Here is an 11323-nt window from a genome sequence, read left to right on the forward strand (position 1 = left end):
CGACGCCCGCGACGACGCGATGGACGAGACGTGACGTGTATAGCTGCAATGTTACTTCACTGATCAATATTGTGTATAATCATACCAAATAAAAAACTAAAACTGCATTTTAGTTAAAGACCGTGATATGGTAATGGTGGCGCTCTTGATGCCACTATCAGTCTGTATGTGAAGTAGTCGCTCGCCAGTGGGCCGGTATGCCGCTCGCATGTCTCACGACAATTGGCTCTTCATCCTTGCTGCCACATTGCCACTGTTGGATTCCTATATTATTGGTATTTAAGTAGTTACAAATTAATACTAGTTAGATTCTTTTTACTTTATAGTTTGTCTAAATAAGAAATATTAGTTTGACAATTTAGTAGGGATGGTTTGTGTAAAAGCAGGCATATTTTCGATTTTTATTCTTATCAAAGTTGGAATCGATAGATTCATGTTTATAACTTATGAATTGAAAAAAACACTGTTTTCTCAAATTAATAATGAACCGCAGAACCATTACAAATCATGAGAGTCAATATATATTTGTTACTACTACAGCCGTACGTAATCGAATTGGATTTCGCTATTATTGTCATCGCTAAATTCTCTGCACTATAATTAATACTAGAATTGTCCTCTAAATTAGTTAATAAGAAAACAATAATTTTAGTTAAGTTCGATAAATTTTATTTAAACAGAGTATCGATAGTTCATAATTGTTTGCAGCGTGTTTACACTTATTTAGACAAACTATAATATTCTTATTTCAAAAATCAGTTTAATTATAAACGGGACCAGTAAAAATAAACTATTTTCAAATAAAATTTGTGTTATTGATTTTACTATGTTTATACTAACATGTGTCCAGTCCAAACCTTACCTTACCTAAACCGTATACAGACAACGCTAAAACTCGAAAATAAAGATTACTTTTGGGTTATAGTGTGTCTAAATAATTTAGATTAGTTTGACGATTCACTTCAAATTTAGTAGGGATGGTGTGTAAAATCAGTCATGAATCTTATCGATTTTCGATTTTTATTCTTATAGAAGTTGGAATCGATAGATTCATATTTATAACTTATAAATTGAAAAAAAAAAAACACTTTTCTCAAATTAATTATTACCATTACAAATAATGAGAGTAAATAAATATTTATTACTACTACAGCAGTACGTAATCGAATTGGATTTCGCTATTATTTCTGTCATCGTTAAATTCTCTACACTATAATCAATAATATAATGATCCTCTAAATTAGTTAATAAGAAAATAATAATTTAGTTGAGTTCGATATTTATTTAACCCGAATATCGATAGTTCATAATTGTTCGCTATGCGTGTTTGTTTCGTCACTACGATACTTGTCTATTAAGTACGCCATTTGCCGTCATACAAATTGAATTCGATACTTCATAGGCGTCATTTATCAAACTAATTTAATTCATTTAGACAAACTATAACAACAACTTTCCTCGCATGATGCCTGGTGCACATTCAGCCAGTATAGTTAGTCATTCCAGTCCAGGGGACGTGGCAACGACTGTATGGTTTTCCTGTTGTTTCATCACATTTTTGACCGACTTGCCAAAAGAAGGAGATATACTCAATTCGTCTGTATGTTTTTTTATGTGTGTTACGGCATAACTCCGCCACTAGTGGACCTAATTCTTTTTTTTACCCGAAAGGTAATGTTTGCGGGTGGGTCCCATTTTTGACCGACTTCCTAAAAGAAGTACTCAATTCGTCCGTTTTTTTTTTATTTTTTTTATGTGTGTTACGGCATAACTCCGACGCTAGTGGACCGATTTTGATAATTCTTTTTTTTATTCGAAAGGTAATGCTTGCAGGTGGGTCCCATTTTTTTTTATTGATTTTTGGAGTCAAAGACTACGACGTAGTTAATTAGTTTAGCTCAAAATCGCGCGACGAAATTTAGGGTCATTTTTGCTTTCTTTGCTTACGTAGCCTAAACTATAAGATCTACATAAAAATGATGTATGAAAGAATTGTAGCTCATTTAATTAGCTAAATAAAAGTCCGCGATACCATATATCTATCTCTTAAGGTTGTCGCGCAATAACCATTTGTTTCGCGAAAATCGTCAAATAAATGCAATCGACTACATTTAAAACGCTTTTATTCTTATTTGGTATGAATCCTTATCCAAATAAATATGTTTTCACGATAGAGTATTAAATGTAGATCATAATTACTTTTTACAGTATGTAATTCTGGCTAAGATTCTAGAAATTATCAAAATATTAAAACTCACGGGCAACAGCGGCGCGCGGCTGGACAGAATTTTATGAGTGATTGGTCGCAACGATGTATGTATTAGTTCTTTACTTAATTTCTTAGATAACTCATACTTTGAAAGCTAGGGATTATCATACTGTAATGTTTAGATTCACTTAAAATCGAGAAATAAATAAACTTTTTAATAAAAAAACAAAACCGACTTCCAAACAAAATACAGTAAAAACAAAATATTCTCAAAAAACAGTACACTAAAAAGTAACGAAATAATTCCTACAAGCGTTTTAAATGAAATCGTTTGCATTTATTTGACGGTTTTCGCGAAACAAACGGTTATTGTGCGACAACCTTAAGAGATAGATATATGGTATCGCGGACTTTTATTTAGCTAATTAAATGAGCTACAATTCTTTCATACATCATTTTTATGTAGATCTTATAGTTTAGGCTACGTAAGCCAAGAAAGAAAACTTTGATACAAGTTGGTATTTTTTTCTGCGACTCGTAATTTGCTTTTTATGACATCTCCTAAACTATTGATCGGAATTATATAGTTCCAAGGGCATTTATAATCTATTTATTACTATACTTTTAATTGTAAAAAGCCTTACGTATAAATATCACTGCATACCTCGGCTGACACCGACTTCAAAGTAACAATAATTGTACATTAAAGACATACCAGTTACAATAAGGGACGTTTACTATTTTCAAGGAACTATTTCGTTTTTAGTCTACTGTTTTTTTGAGAATATTTTGTTTTTAGGGTATTTTTATACAGAGTAGTGTTGCATTTTGAGTATTGTGTGAATGTAACATGATTGCTTTTAAAGACTTTGTGGCCTGACAGCCGCAAATACCATGTTTAAACGACATCGAAACGGCGCTGGCGTAAGCAGCGAATGCGGGCGTAGGTGTTTACGTTTTTTACTATAAAAGAATTTTGCCACCCCACAAAATCTTCCGCCTAGAATTCAACCTCCTTAGCCTGCTTGCAAATCCGCCCTTCATTCGACAAGAACGGTACCGATACGGTGGTTTAGATTCGTAGTGTTCCGTTTTATTTCCGAAAAATGATTTATTGTATTTTTGTATGTATTAAAATAACTCAAAAATTACTGGGCCGATTTTAAAAATTCTTTCACCATCCGAAAGGTAATTTATTATTACTAATGTTTAGGAACTACTAATAAAAAGCGTGTTTCTAGACGCCGGCGTTCAAAATTCACTAAACTTTAACTTTTCTCGGCGTACGCTGCCTAAAACTTTAGAGGTGTATAAAAATGGTGTATGAAAGAATTGTAGATCTCAAAAAGTTCTACAAACAAGTCCGCAATAGCATATATCTATCTTTAACGGTTTCCTTGCAAAAACCTCTTTTTTGTTTATAAAATTAATTAAAAACCGCACGCTGTTTGCGGTCTTCTTTTTTATGTTTCAATATTAGTCCTTATCCAAATAAATGCGTTTGTTATAAGGAGAATTTAATGTAGCATAAAATTGTCCTTTACAGTATTTAAATTGAACTAATAGTTTAGTTTAGAAGATATCGCGAACACGAACAATAAGGGTAACCGAAAAATCATTATATATAATTTCCAGGAATCGATAACATTTTTTTTGCGGACCATTTGGCGCCCCCTAGGAGATGCGCCCGGGGCAAGATGCCCCCTTTTGCCCCCCCCCTCTCGCTACGCCACTGAACCTCTTTCTTACAAACCAGTCCGCCACGTCATCGCTCTAAGTCGAGCGATCATTTTAATGACTCGCCATTGGGGACATGATGTAATTAGTTGAACCGCTTGCGGGACACGGCGTACGCTTGCCCTTGCACACAAACAGGATAAAGAATAGGTGTACGAGTAGAACGTCGACGTAATTGTTTAGCTTGTACGGTGGACGGCGCGGGTCGCGAGTCGGAGCCGCCCGGAGGAGCGGTCGGCCAAGTCGTGGCCCTCAGCATTTCCGTAGTGCGGCGCGCGCGGCGCGCGCGGCGGTGCGCAGTCGCCGCGCGACGCGGTGCTCTGCCAATCGCCGCCAGTCGCGTCGCTCGTTCCGGTCGCGAAGCGCGCTTTGTGGGCATGGCACTGGGCCGGGGAGCTGTGGCGAGCGCCGCGTTGCTGGTGGCCGCGGCCGGCTCGCTCCTGCCGCTGGAGATGGAGCGGCTACGCGCGACAGTCGGCGGCTACGCCGTTATGAACTGCCATCTCGACTTCCCGTTCGGCAATGAGATACCTTACCATCTCCAATGGGATAAAGACGTAAGTCTTGACACTATTACGTGTCCATCTACTCAACGGTTTATTTTGCTTGTGACTTGTCATCTCCTATAATATTGTCAATTTTCATATTTTGTATCCAAACACGACGACACAAGCATAACTAACTCTAATCAAAGAACAATTTTTTCTCCGAGGCGGATGATTTTTAAGAAGCATCTCGATTTATGCCTGTTGTTAAAACGTATAATCCAACTGCTGTCTTCTCTTGGGTCACACGCATGTTATGTGATACGATGATTGGCTCCCAATGACCCTCCTCACGATCAACAAAAGAGTAATTTTCTAAGGCAAAATACAGCGGCACCATATTACAAAACTACAAAGCACCGCGCACGTGCGCCTTGCGGCCGCGTGCGTGTCTCGTCGCGGCCGCGTGCTTGACGAGACCGCGTTGATAGTTTTTACATAATTATTTTCTAGCTTTAGATATATTTAATATATTTTTAACTATAAAGATAAAACCTGTAACCAACACAGAGAAGAGAAAAAGTCCCCCGGAAGCCTTTTCTTGCGTAGCTCCGGCACACTAAAGACATTTCGTATTGCGTCTCTCCATCGCTAGAACTAACGCACTCCAACTATGTATAAGGATCTGCAATCTATGCTTTTAGGTTTAATTTTTTTTGCTTTGCGGTGGGGCGTCAGTTCGCACAGCGTTGTGAAACGTTTTGTCCTCTGCGGTATTTCCAAACAAATACGACTTACAGTCCTTCAAGAAGCGAGCCTATCATTTCCTCAAAGGCCGCCACCGCCAACGCATCTGTAGTTCGTTTGGTGTTGCAGATGACCATAGGCGTTGTTGACCACCTCGGCGTTCTCCCCGCTCGTTTACCTCTTTTATTATAAAGAAGATATCATGCCTTTTGGGTGAAAGACAGGTTATGAGAGATTCCACATGATTAAATCCAAAGGTGCGCACAGGGTTACCGCATTAATATTAAACCAATGAGTGTTAACACTTTGTCGTTTTGTATATGTGTTTGTGGCCGTTACGTTACGTACAAAAACCGATTTGAATTCTGTTAGCAAACTAACGTTTCATGTAAATTAGTGTTTTAAAAAAAAATATATTCAAAATGATTTAGGTAATTTTAATTTGAAATATAAAGATACGTATATTATTTGTTTAAGCAATCTTTTTAAATGGACCACAATTTATACAAGGAGCGTGGCACTTTGTATTATGATGTGTATGGTTATTGTTTCCGTCGTCATCTCAATGAATACAAAATGTTCGAGCGACTGTAGATTTTAAATTGTAATACCGCCCGATGTCACGACTGTACTGTACTTAGTGTGTACAAGTGGACCGCGAGAGAACGCGGCTCGTGGCGGCTCGTGGCGGCTTGCGACTTGCGGCGCTCCAGATCCTTAATCATGTTAATTTGGTGCGCGTGGGCCGCGAGGACTGTGTCGTCCCCCGCCTGCATGCCCACGCCAACTGCGCTGTGCACCTGTTACAAATATAAAACCATTTCCCACGACAAAAAAGTCTAAATTAAACAAATCTATGTAGTTAATACAATTAAAGCGTCCGTATGTTATGTGTCTGTTGTATTATGTACAGTTTATTTCTTTTTTTCCTTTTGAAAACGAAAACGCAAATCGTAAAGGAAGTAATTGTACCTTACAATGTAACTAGGAAATGCCCCAGGCTTCGTTTGTCGGTTAGAAGACACTACATAGTTAAAGAACTTTTGTAGCAAACTTTTAGCAATGCACTCTCTTGAAACAGTTACGGAAGGAATAACCTTAACAAAATTTAAATTGTCTTATTTACCGCTCATCTGCAGAATACATAATAGAAATATTAATGATCGTTGTATACAACCAACGCACCCTGTGGTTCTAACGGTGTGTTACAAAGTCTTCAGACAGTTAGTTTCTTGATACATTGATTTTATGTGATGAAGGCGATACTTCCAGTTGCACAAAAAACGTTTTATTTAAGGGTTCCGTAACTGCATTTTGAAATAGGAAATATTGTTGTAAATGAAACCTACTTTATGTAGAGGTTGCAGTGTGAGACTGGCTGTATACGATTATTTAAATAATGACATATGTTAATTTAAGTTAGTTGTTCGAAAATAGAGAAAAAAAACACGTTTTGAATAGTATAAAAATGATATCTTATTTTTATACACAATTGTATTAATATTAATTTAAATGAGAATAAAGAACAAACTTTATTTATTTAATCATTTTGTATGCTGGCTAAACCAAATTCCTATCAGAAAAAAACTCTTTCATACTGTTTAAACACTTTCATCACTTTTTTCATGGAATAACAATAAAAAACCACACAGAATGCGTAAAGTGAAGTGAACTGACAAGCTATGTCACTGTCTATGTTGGCGTTGTTCCGCTCCGCCCTAATAGATGGCGCTGTGGCGAGATTGTCTATTATTGAAGCACGATATAACTAGCGTCTCGCCACAGGCCAAGTTCTCCGCTGGTCGCGGGCTCTCTACACTCTATAAATCAGTAGTGCGTCCTGTCATGACGTATGCTAGCCCGGTATTCGCGCAATCTCACCGAAACAAATACATCGACTTCAGGTGATTCGGTATAGATTCCTGCGCAAAGCCACGGGGGCCCCGTGATACATGCGCATTAGTGATATTCACGTATACTTGGACTTGGACTTACCCACCACCACTATAGCCCAACACGTGAAGCTGGCGTCGCGTCGTTATTTTGACTCTGCCGTCGGTCATCCTAATAAGTTAGTTGTAGGTGCCGCCACCTACAACCCAATCGCAGACCTTGGTACATTCTTGACTCCAAGACGACGCAATAACAATCGCTCAGGCTAGGATTAAATAACTACGACAGACAAAACGCCGTAGTCGCTGTCGACTACGGCAATCATTCCCGCGATACGGCCTCGTAGCAGGCAGGTTTTCTCCTATCAATGATAGAAGCGTTGCTGGAGTTTTTTCCGCCAGTTCTTCTCTTAGCGCTAACACTTTCCAATGGTGGTAGTAATGTTAGATGTATTAATAATTACAATAGTTATCAGATAGTAGCAACCGATCAAGTCGAGGTTCGGCCCTCTCGGGCGCCCTTGAATCGGAATGCTAAACGCGTATTGAGTGACAGCCCAAGCCGAGGTCTCCTCTCGGGGGCCCTAGTCACTCCATGGAGCGTCCACCGAAGCGATCTAAGAGCTCGGTGGCCTTTCAATCCGGTAATAATAACGAAGTAACGGCTCGTGCCGAGGCTCCTGAGGGAGCCCTCGGGCTTAGATACTCATAAACGAGGTTTAGGCTAAGCGCCATCTGCGCTCGGCCACCTCAAGCCCGGTGAATCTGTAAATGCCTCTTCAAGGCAAACAGTAGCCATTCAATTACAAAAAAGGGCTCTTTGTTTTTGGTGGCTGTTCTTTGCGTTTTCATTGTGGTTGTTGTTTTGTAGTTTTCGGTCGTTTTTCCGTTGCGTTGGTCGAGTCGTCCAAATTTCGGACACGGTTACGTAGGAAACAAAACAATTAAAACAGATCCGTTCAGCCGTTTAGGCTACGAACGCTAATAAACATCCATCCATCCATCGTAACTTTCGCATTCATAATATTTGTATGATATGATATATGACATGATTAAATAATTCTTTTAAAATATCCAATTGTCAAATTCTGTCAAAGTAAACCCTAAACCCTAAACCATAAACCCTATTACCCTGATGTTCAATTGGCATTTTTTAGTTAACAAAATTTCCGGGTAACAAAAGATCTATGCGCCACTATGTTTTATTATAATATGTATTATCTACAGCTTTCGCTAGTAAAATTAGCCTAAACAAAAAAAAAAAACAAAATTAAGTATCCTATGTGTTCTTCCAGACTATCCTCAGCTACATCTATGCCAAATTTAATTAAGATCCGTTCGACAGTTTAGACTATAAAATCTACAAACATCCATTCATCTAAACCTTCGCATTTACAATAGCATGATTTTAAGCTATCTGAGCCTTTGAGTCGTAGCGCAGCGCGCTAGTTGTGCGCAAGCAGTGCAGTGCAGTGACGGTGCCGCGGGCCTGGTGCGTTGCAGGGCGAGACGATCCTGTCGTGGCTGAGCGGAGAGGGCACTGCGCGCGTGGCAGACCGCTGGGGCGGGCGAGTCCGGCGCGTGGGCGCGGCCGGCGCGCCCGCTGGGCTCGGCCGCGGCTCCATCAACGTGAGCGCCGTGCGTGAGACCGACGCCGGCCTGTACCGCTGTCTAGTGCTCTTTCCCAACCGCTCGCCTCCGGCGCGCAACAACGGAACCTTCTACTATCTCGAGGTGGACGGTTCGTATGCCAAAAAAATACATACAAGTTTGTAAACAATCTAAATCTTACCTGCGAGGTTTATGACCTGACCAAAACTGAAAAATCTTTAACTTGGAGGTGGTATTTAATTAAACTAATTAACTTTTTGTAACTTCGAAAGCCATGAAACGAATTTAATAACTAGTTTCACCATCACGCAGTTAACTTATTTCGAGTTGTTCTTAGAATGTAGTAATATAATAATTTTATTTACTTTGAAGGAGGGAACTTAATAGTGACTCCACCGATGAACACGAGTGTGGTGGAGGGCGAGCCCGCCGAGCTGGAGTGCGCGCCCCGGGCTGCGGGCGCAGTTGTGCAGTGGTGGCGTGTGGGCGGCGGCGATGCGCTCGCGGCCGCGCCCAACGGCAGCCTGATGCTTGGCCGCGCCGCCGCCGCTGACCTGGGCGAGTACGAGTGCCGCGTGCGCTCGCCCGACGGCCAGCTACAGACCGCCAGCGCATTCCTCGATGTGCACTGTAAGCGCAACCTCGACCTGCAGGGGCAAAGGACAAAAGGATTGTTGACTCTCCCGATTTTAAGTGACATCTGGCAATGCCTGCTTCTTCGCCCTTGGTTCCCGGTCGTCTAAGGTTCTACCCGACCGTACTCGGTGGTCCAGGCCGCGTGACTGGCACATCCAGCCCGCTGGATGCGAAAGAGAACATAGAAGAACTTACTATTGGCTAAATTCTGTTTTTTACTTCCATCTTTCAAATACTATTGACTACTGTCATGTTCCAGATAAAGCGAAAGTGGTGTATTCACCTAAGGAGAGATATTTATCTGCGGGTAAGGCGGCGAGCCTCGATTGCCACTTCAGCGCCAACCCGCCGCTTACCAACCTGCGCTGGGAGAAGGACGGCTTCCTCTTCGACCCCTACAATGTGCCGGGCGTTTTCTACAGCATGAACGGCAGTTTATTATTTAATCGGGTAAGTTGATAACCTTATTAGCATCGCTCGCAGCGAAGCCGACACGACTTACTGATAGTCAGCTAGTGAGCAGCTCCCCACCTCCGTCGCTCGGTGCACGCGCATTCCCGGAATCTATATTAAAAATTTTACTTGATGATTTTGCTTCTGGAACATTAATTTCCGTAAAAATGAATGAATTGACCCGAGATTAATAAAAGATGACCTTCTGGTCTGGTTGGTTCAACAAACCGCATCTGTACTTTAATTGCACTCTGGCTCTTTTACAGTTACCGATAACTTTTTTAATTTTTTTTTCATTCGTAAAGCTAACCCTTGACCACTGTTGATTCGATATCAACGATGCAATCTTCTAAACGTACCAACGCCACATTCTGTCATATACGTTGTGAACTTTAACACTCATGTTAACGACGGTCATTCATTGTGATGCGAACTTCAGTATTGTGTACTAAGGGCGTCGCAGCAGTTGATTGCAGCTGGCGACGCCCATGCTGTGTACAGTACTGCGAAGCTATAGTAAGTGTGCGGCTGGATTCGGTCCACAGCCCACACACAACAGCACAATGATACATTATTATTTGTGTGAAACATGATGTGTATCAAAATAGCTATTGCTCGCTCTTCGTCAGTCTACATAGCCTTCCATCACTTATTCGCACACCTCTATACCTGACCGACTCGCTTGGCTGCTTGATTGCGACTTTTTTTCCGCACCCCTCTCCGCAGGCACCGCGCCCGTCCGTACTAAAGAGAAGGATTTTTCAACTACCCGACCGTGAGGGAGAAATAAAATAATCCCGGTTACCCTCATTAACGCGGGTAGCGAAATTCAAAGTATGTTCGTATGAACGCATACGATCTGTTCTGAACATTATTCGCATCGGCAACATCGTTGATAGGTCTGGGTCTTGTAGGCGTTGTCGGGATAAAGTGCGAACACCACAAAGTAAATAGTCACAGCTGTATGATATTTAATTAGAATTTATCTACATATACGCTAATATTTTAAAGAGGAAAAAAATTTTTAATCGTTTCTTTTTTATTTTATGAACTTAACTTGACTGGGTTTACACTGACGACACAATAACGACAAATAAAAACATTGTATATTTTATACGCAATTGATTCGTGAGGATTTTTTAGAAATTATTTTATAAACATAACTACTATATATTTTATTAAAATAGCATGTTACCATATTAGGCAAATATTAAAGCTGGTAAGATTAACAATAACGCATATTTGCGGGGGAAGTGTTTAGAAATTGTTTTTTAGACAAGTGGTTTGGTGGCGCGGCGCGGAGGCGTGAAGTTTTCCCAGCAAGATTCCCGCATTTAGTGTTTAAACAACCGGCAAAAACATGACATAAATCATCCAGTAAATTGTTGAAACAACGATTTTTTTTTATATTTAGGGCCTCTCCTACCGAATTGTAAATTGCCTGATAACAAACCAACGTGTAAAAACCGACTTCCAAACACGAAAAACAAAACAAAATGCACTAAAAACAAAACAAAATGCACCAAAAACAAAATATTCTCAAAAAAAAAAAC

The 11323-nt window shown here is 40.3% G+C and overlaps 1 protein-coding gene across 1 annotated transcript in view; it reads left to right on the plus strand.

Annotated features, from left to right (window-relative positions):
- Positions 1–3998: 3998 nt before the first annotated feature.
- The window catches only part of LOC106110391 (protein turtle-like), a gene marked incomplete at its 3' end in the record, with an annotated part of 12062 nt that continues 4737 nt past the window's right edge, over positions 3999–11323 (plus strand). The window contains exons 1-4 of the mRNA XM_013292217.1: positions 3999–4503; positions 8574–8811; positions 9054–9311; positions 9577–9767. Coding sequence (XP_013147671.1) covers positions 4324–4503; positions 8574–8811; positions 9054–9311; positions 9577–9767 — 867 coding nt within the window. The remainder of the gene's footprint in view (positions 4504–8573; positions 8812–9053; positions 9312–9576; positions 9768–11323) is intronic.

Source organism: Papilio polytes, unplaced genomic scaffold (genome assembly GCF_000836215.1).
Source record: "Papilio polytes unplaced genomic scaffold, Ppol_1.0 DF820645.1, whole genome shotgun sequence".
NCBI classification, from domain to species: domain Eukaryota; kingdom Metazoa; phylum Arthropoda; class Insecta; order Lepidoptera; family Papilionidae; genus Papilio; species Papilio polytes.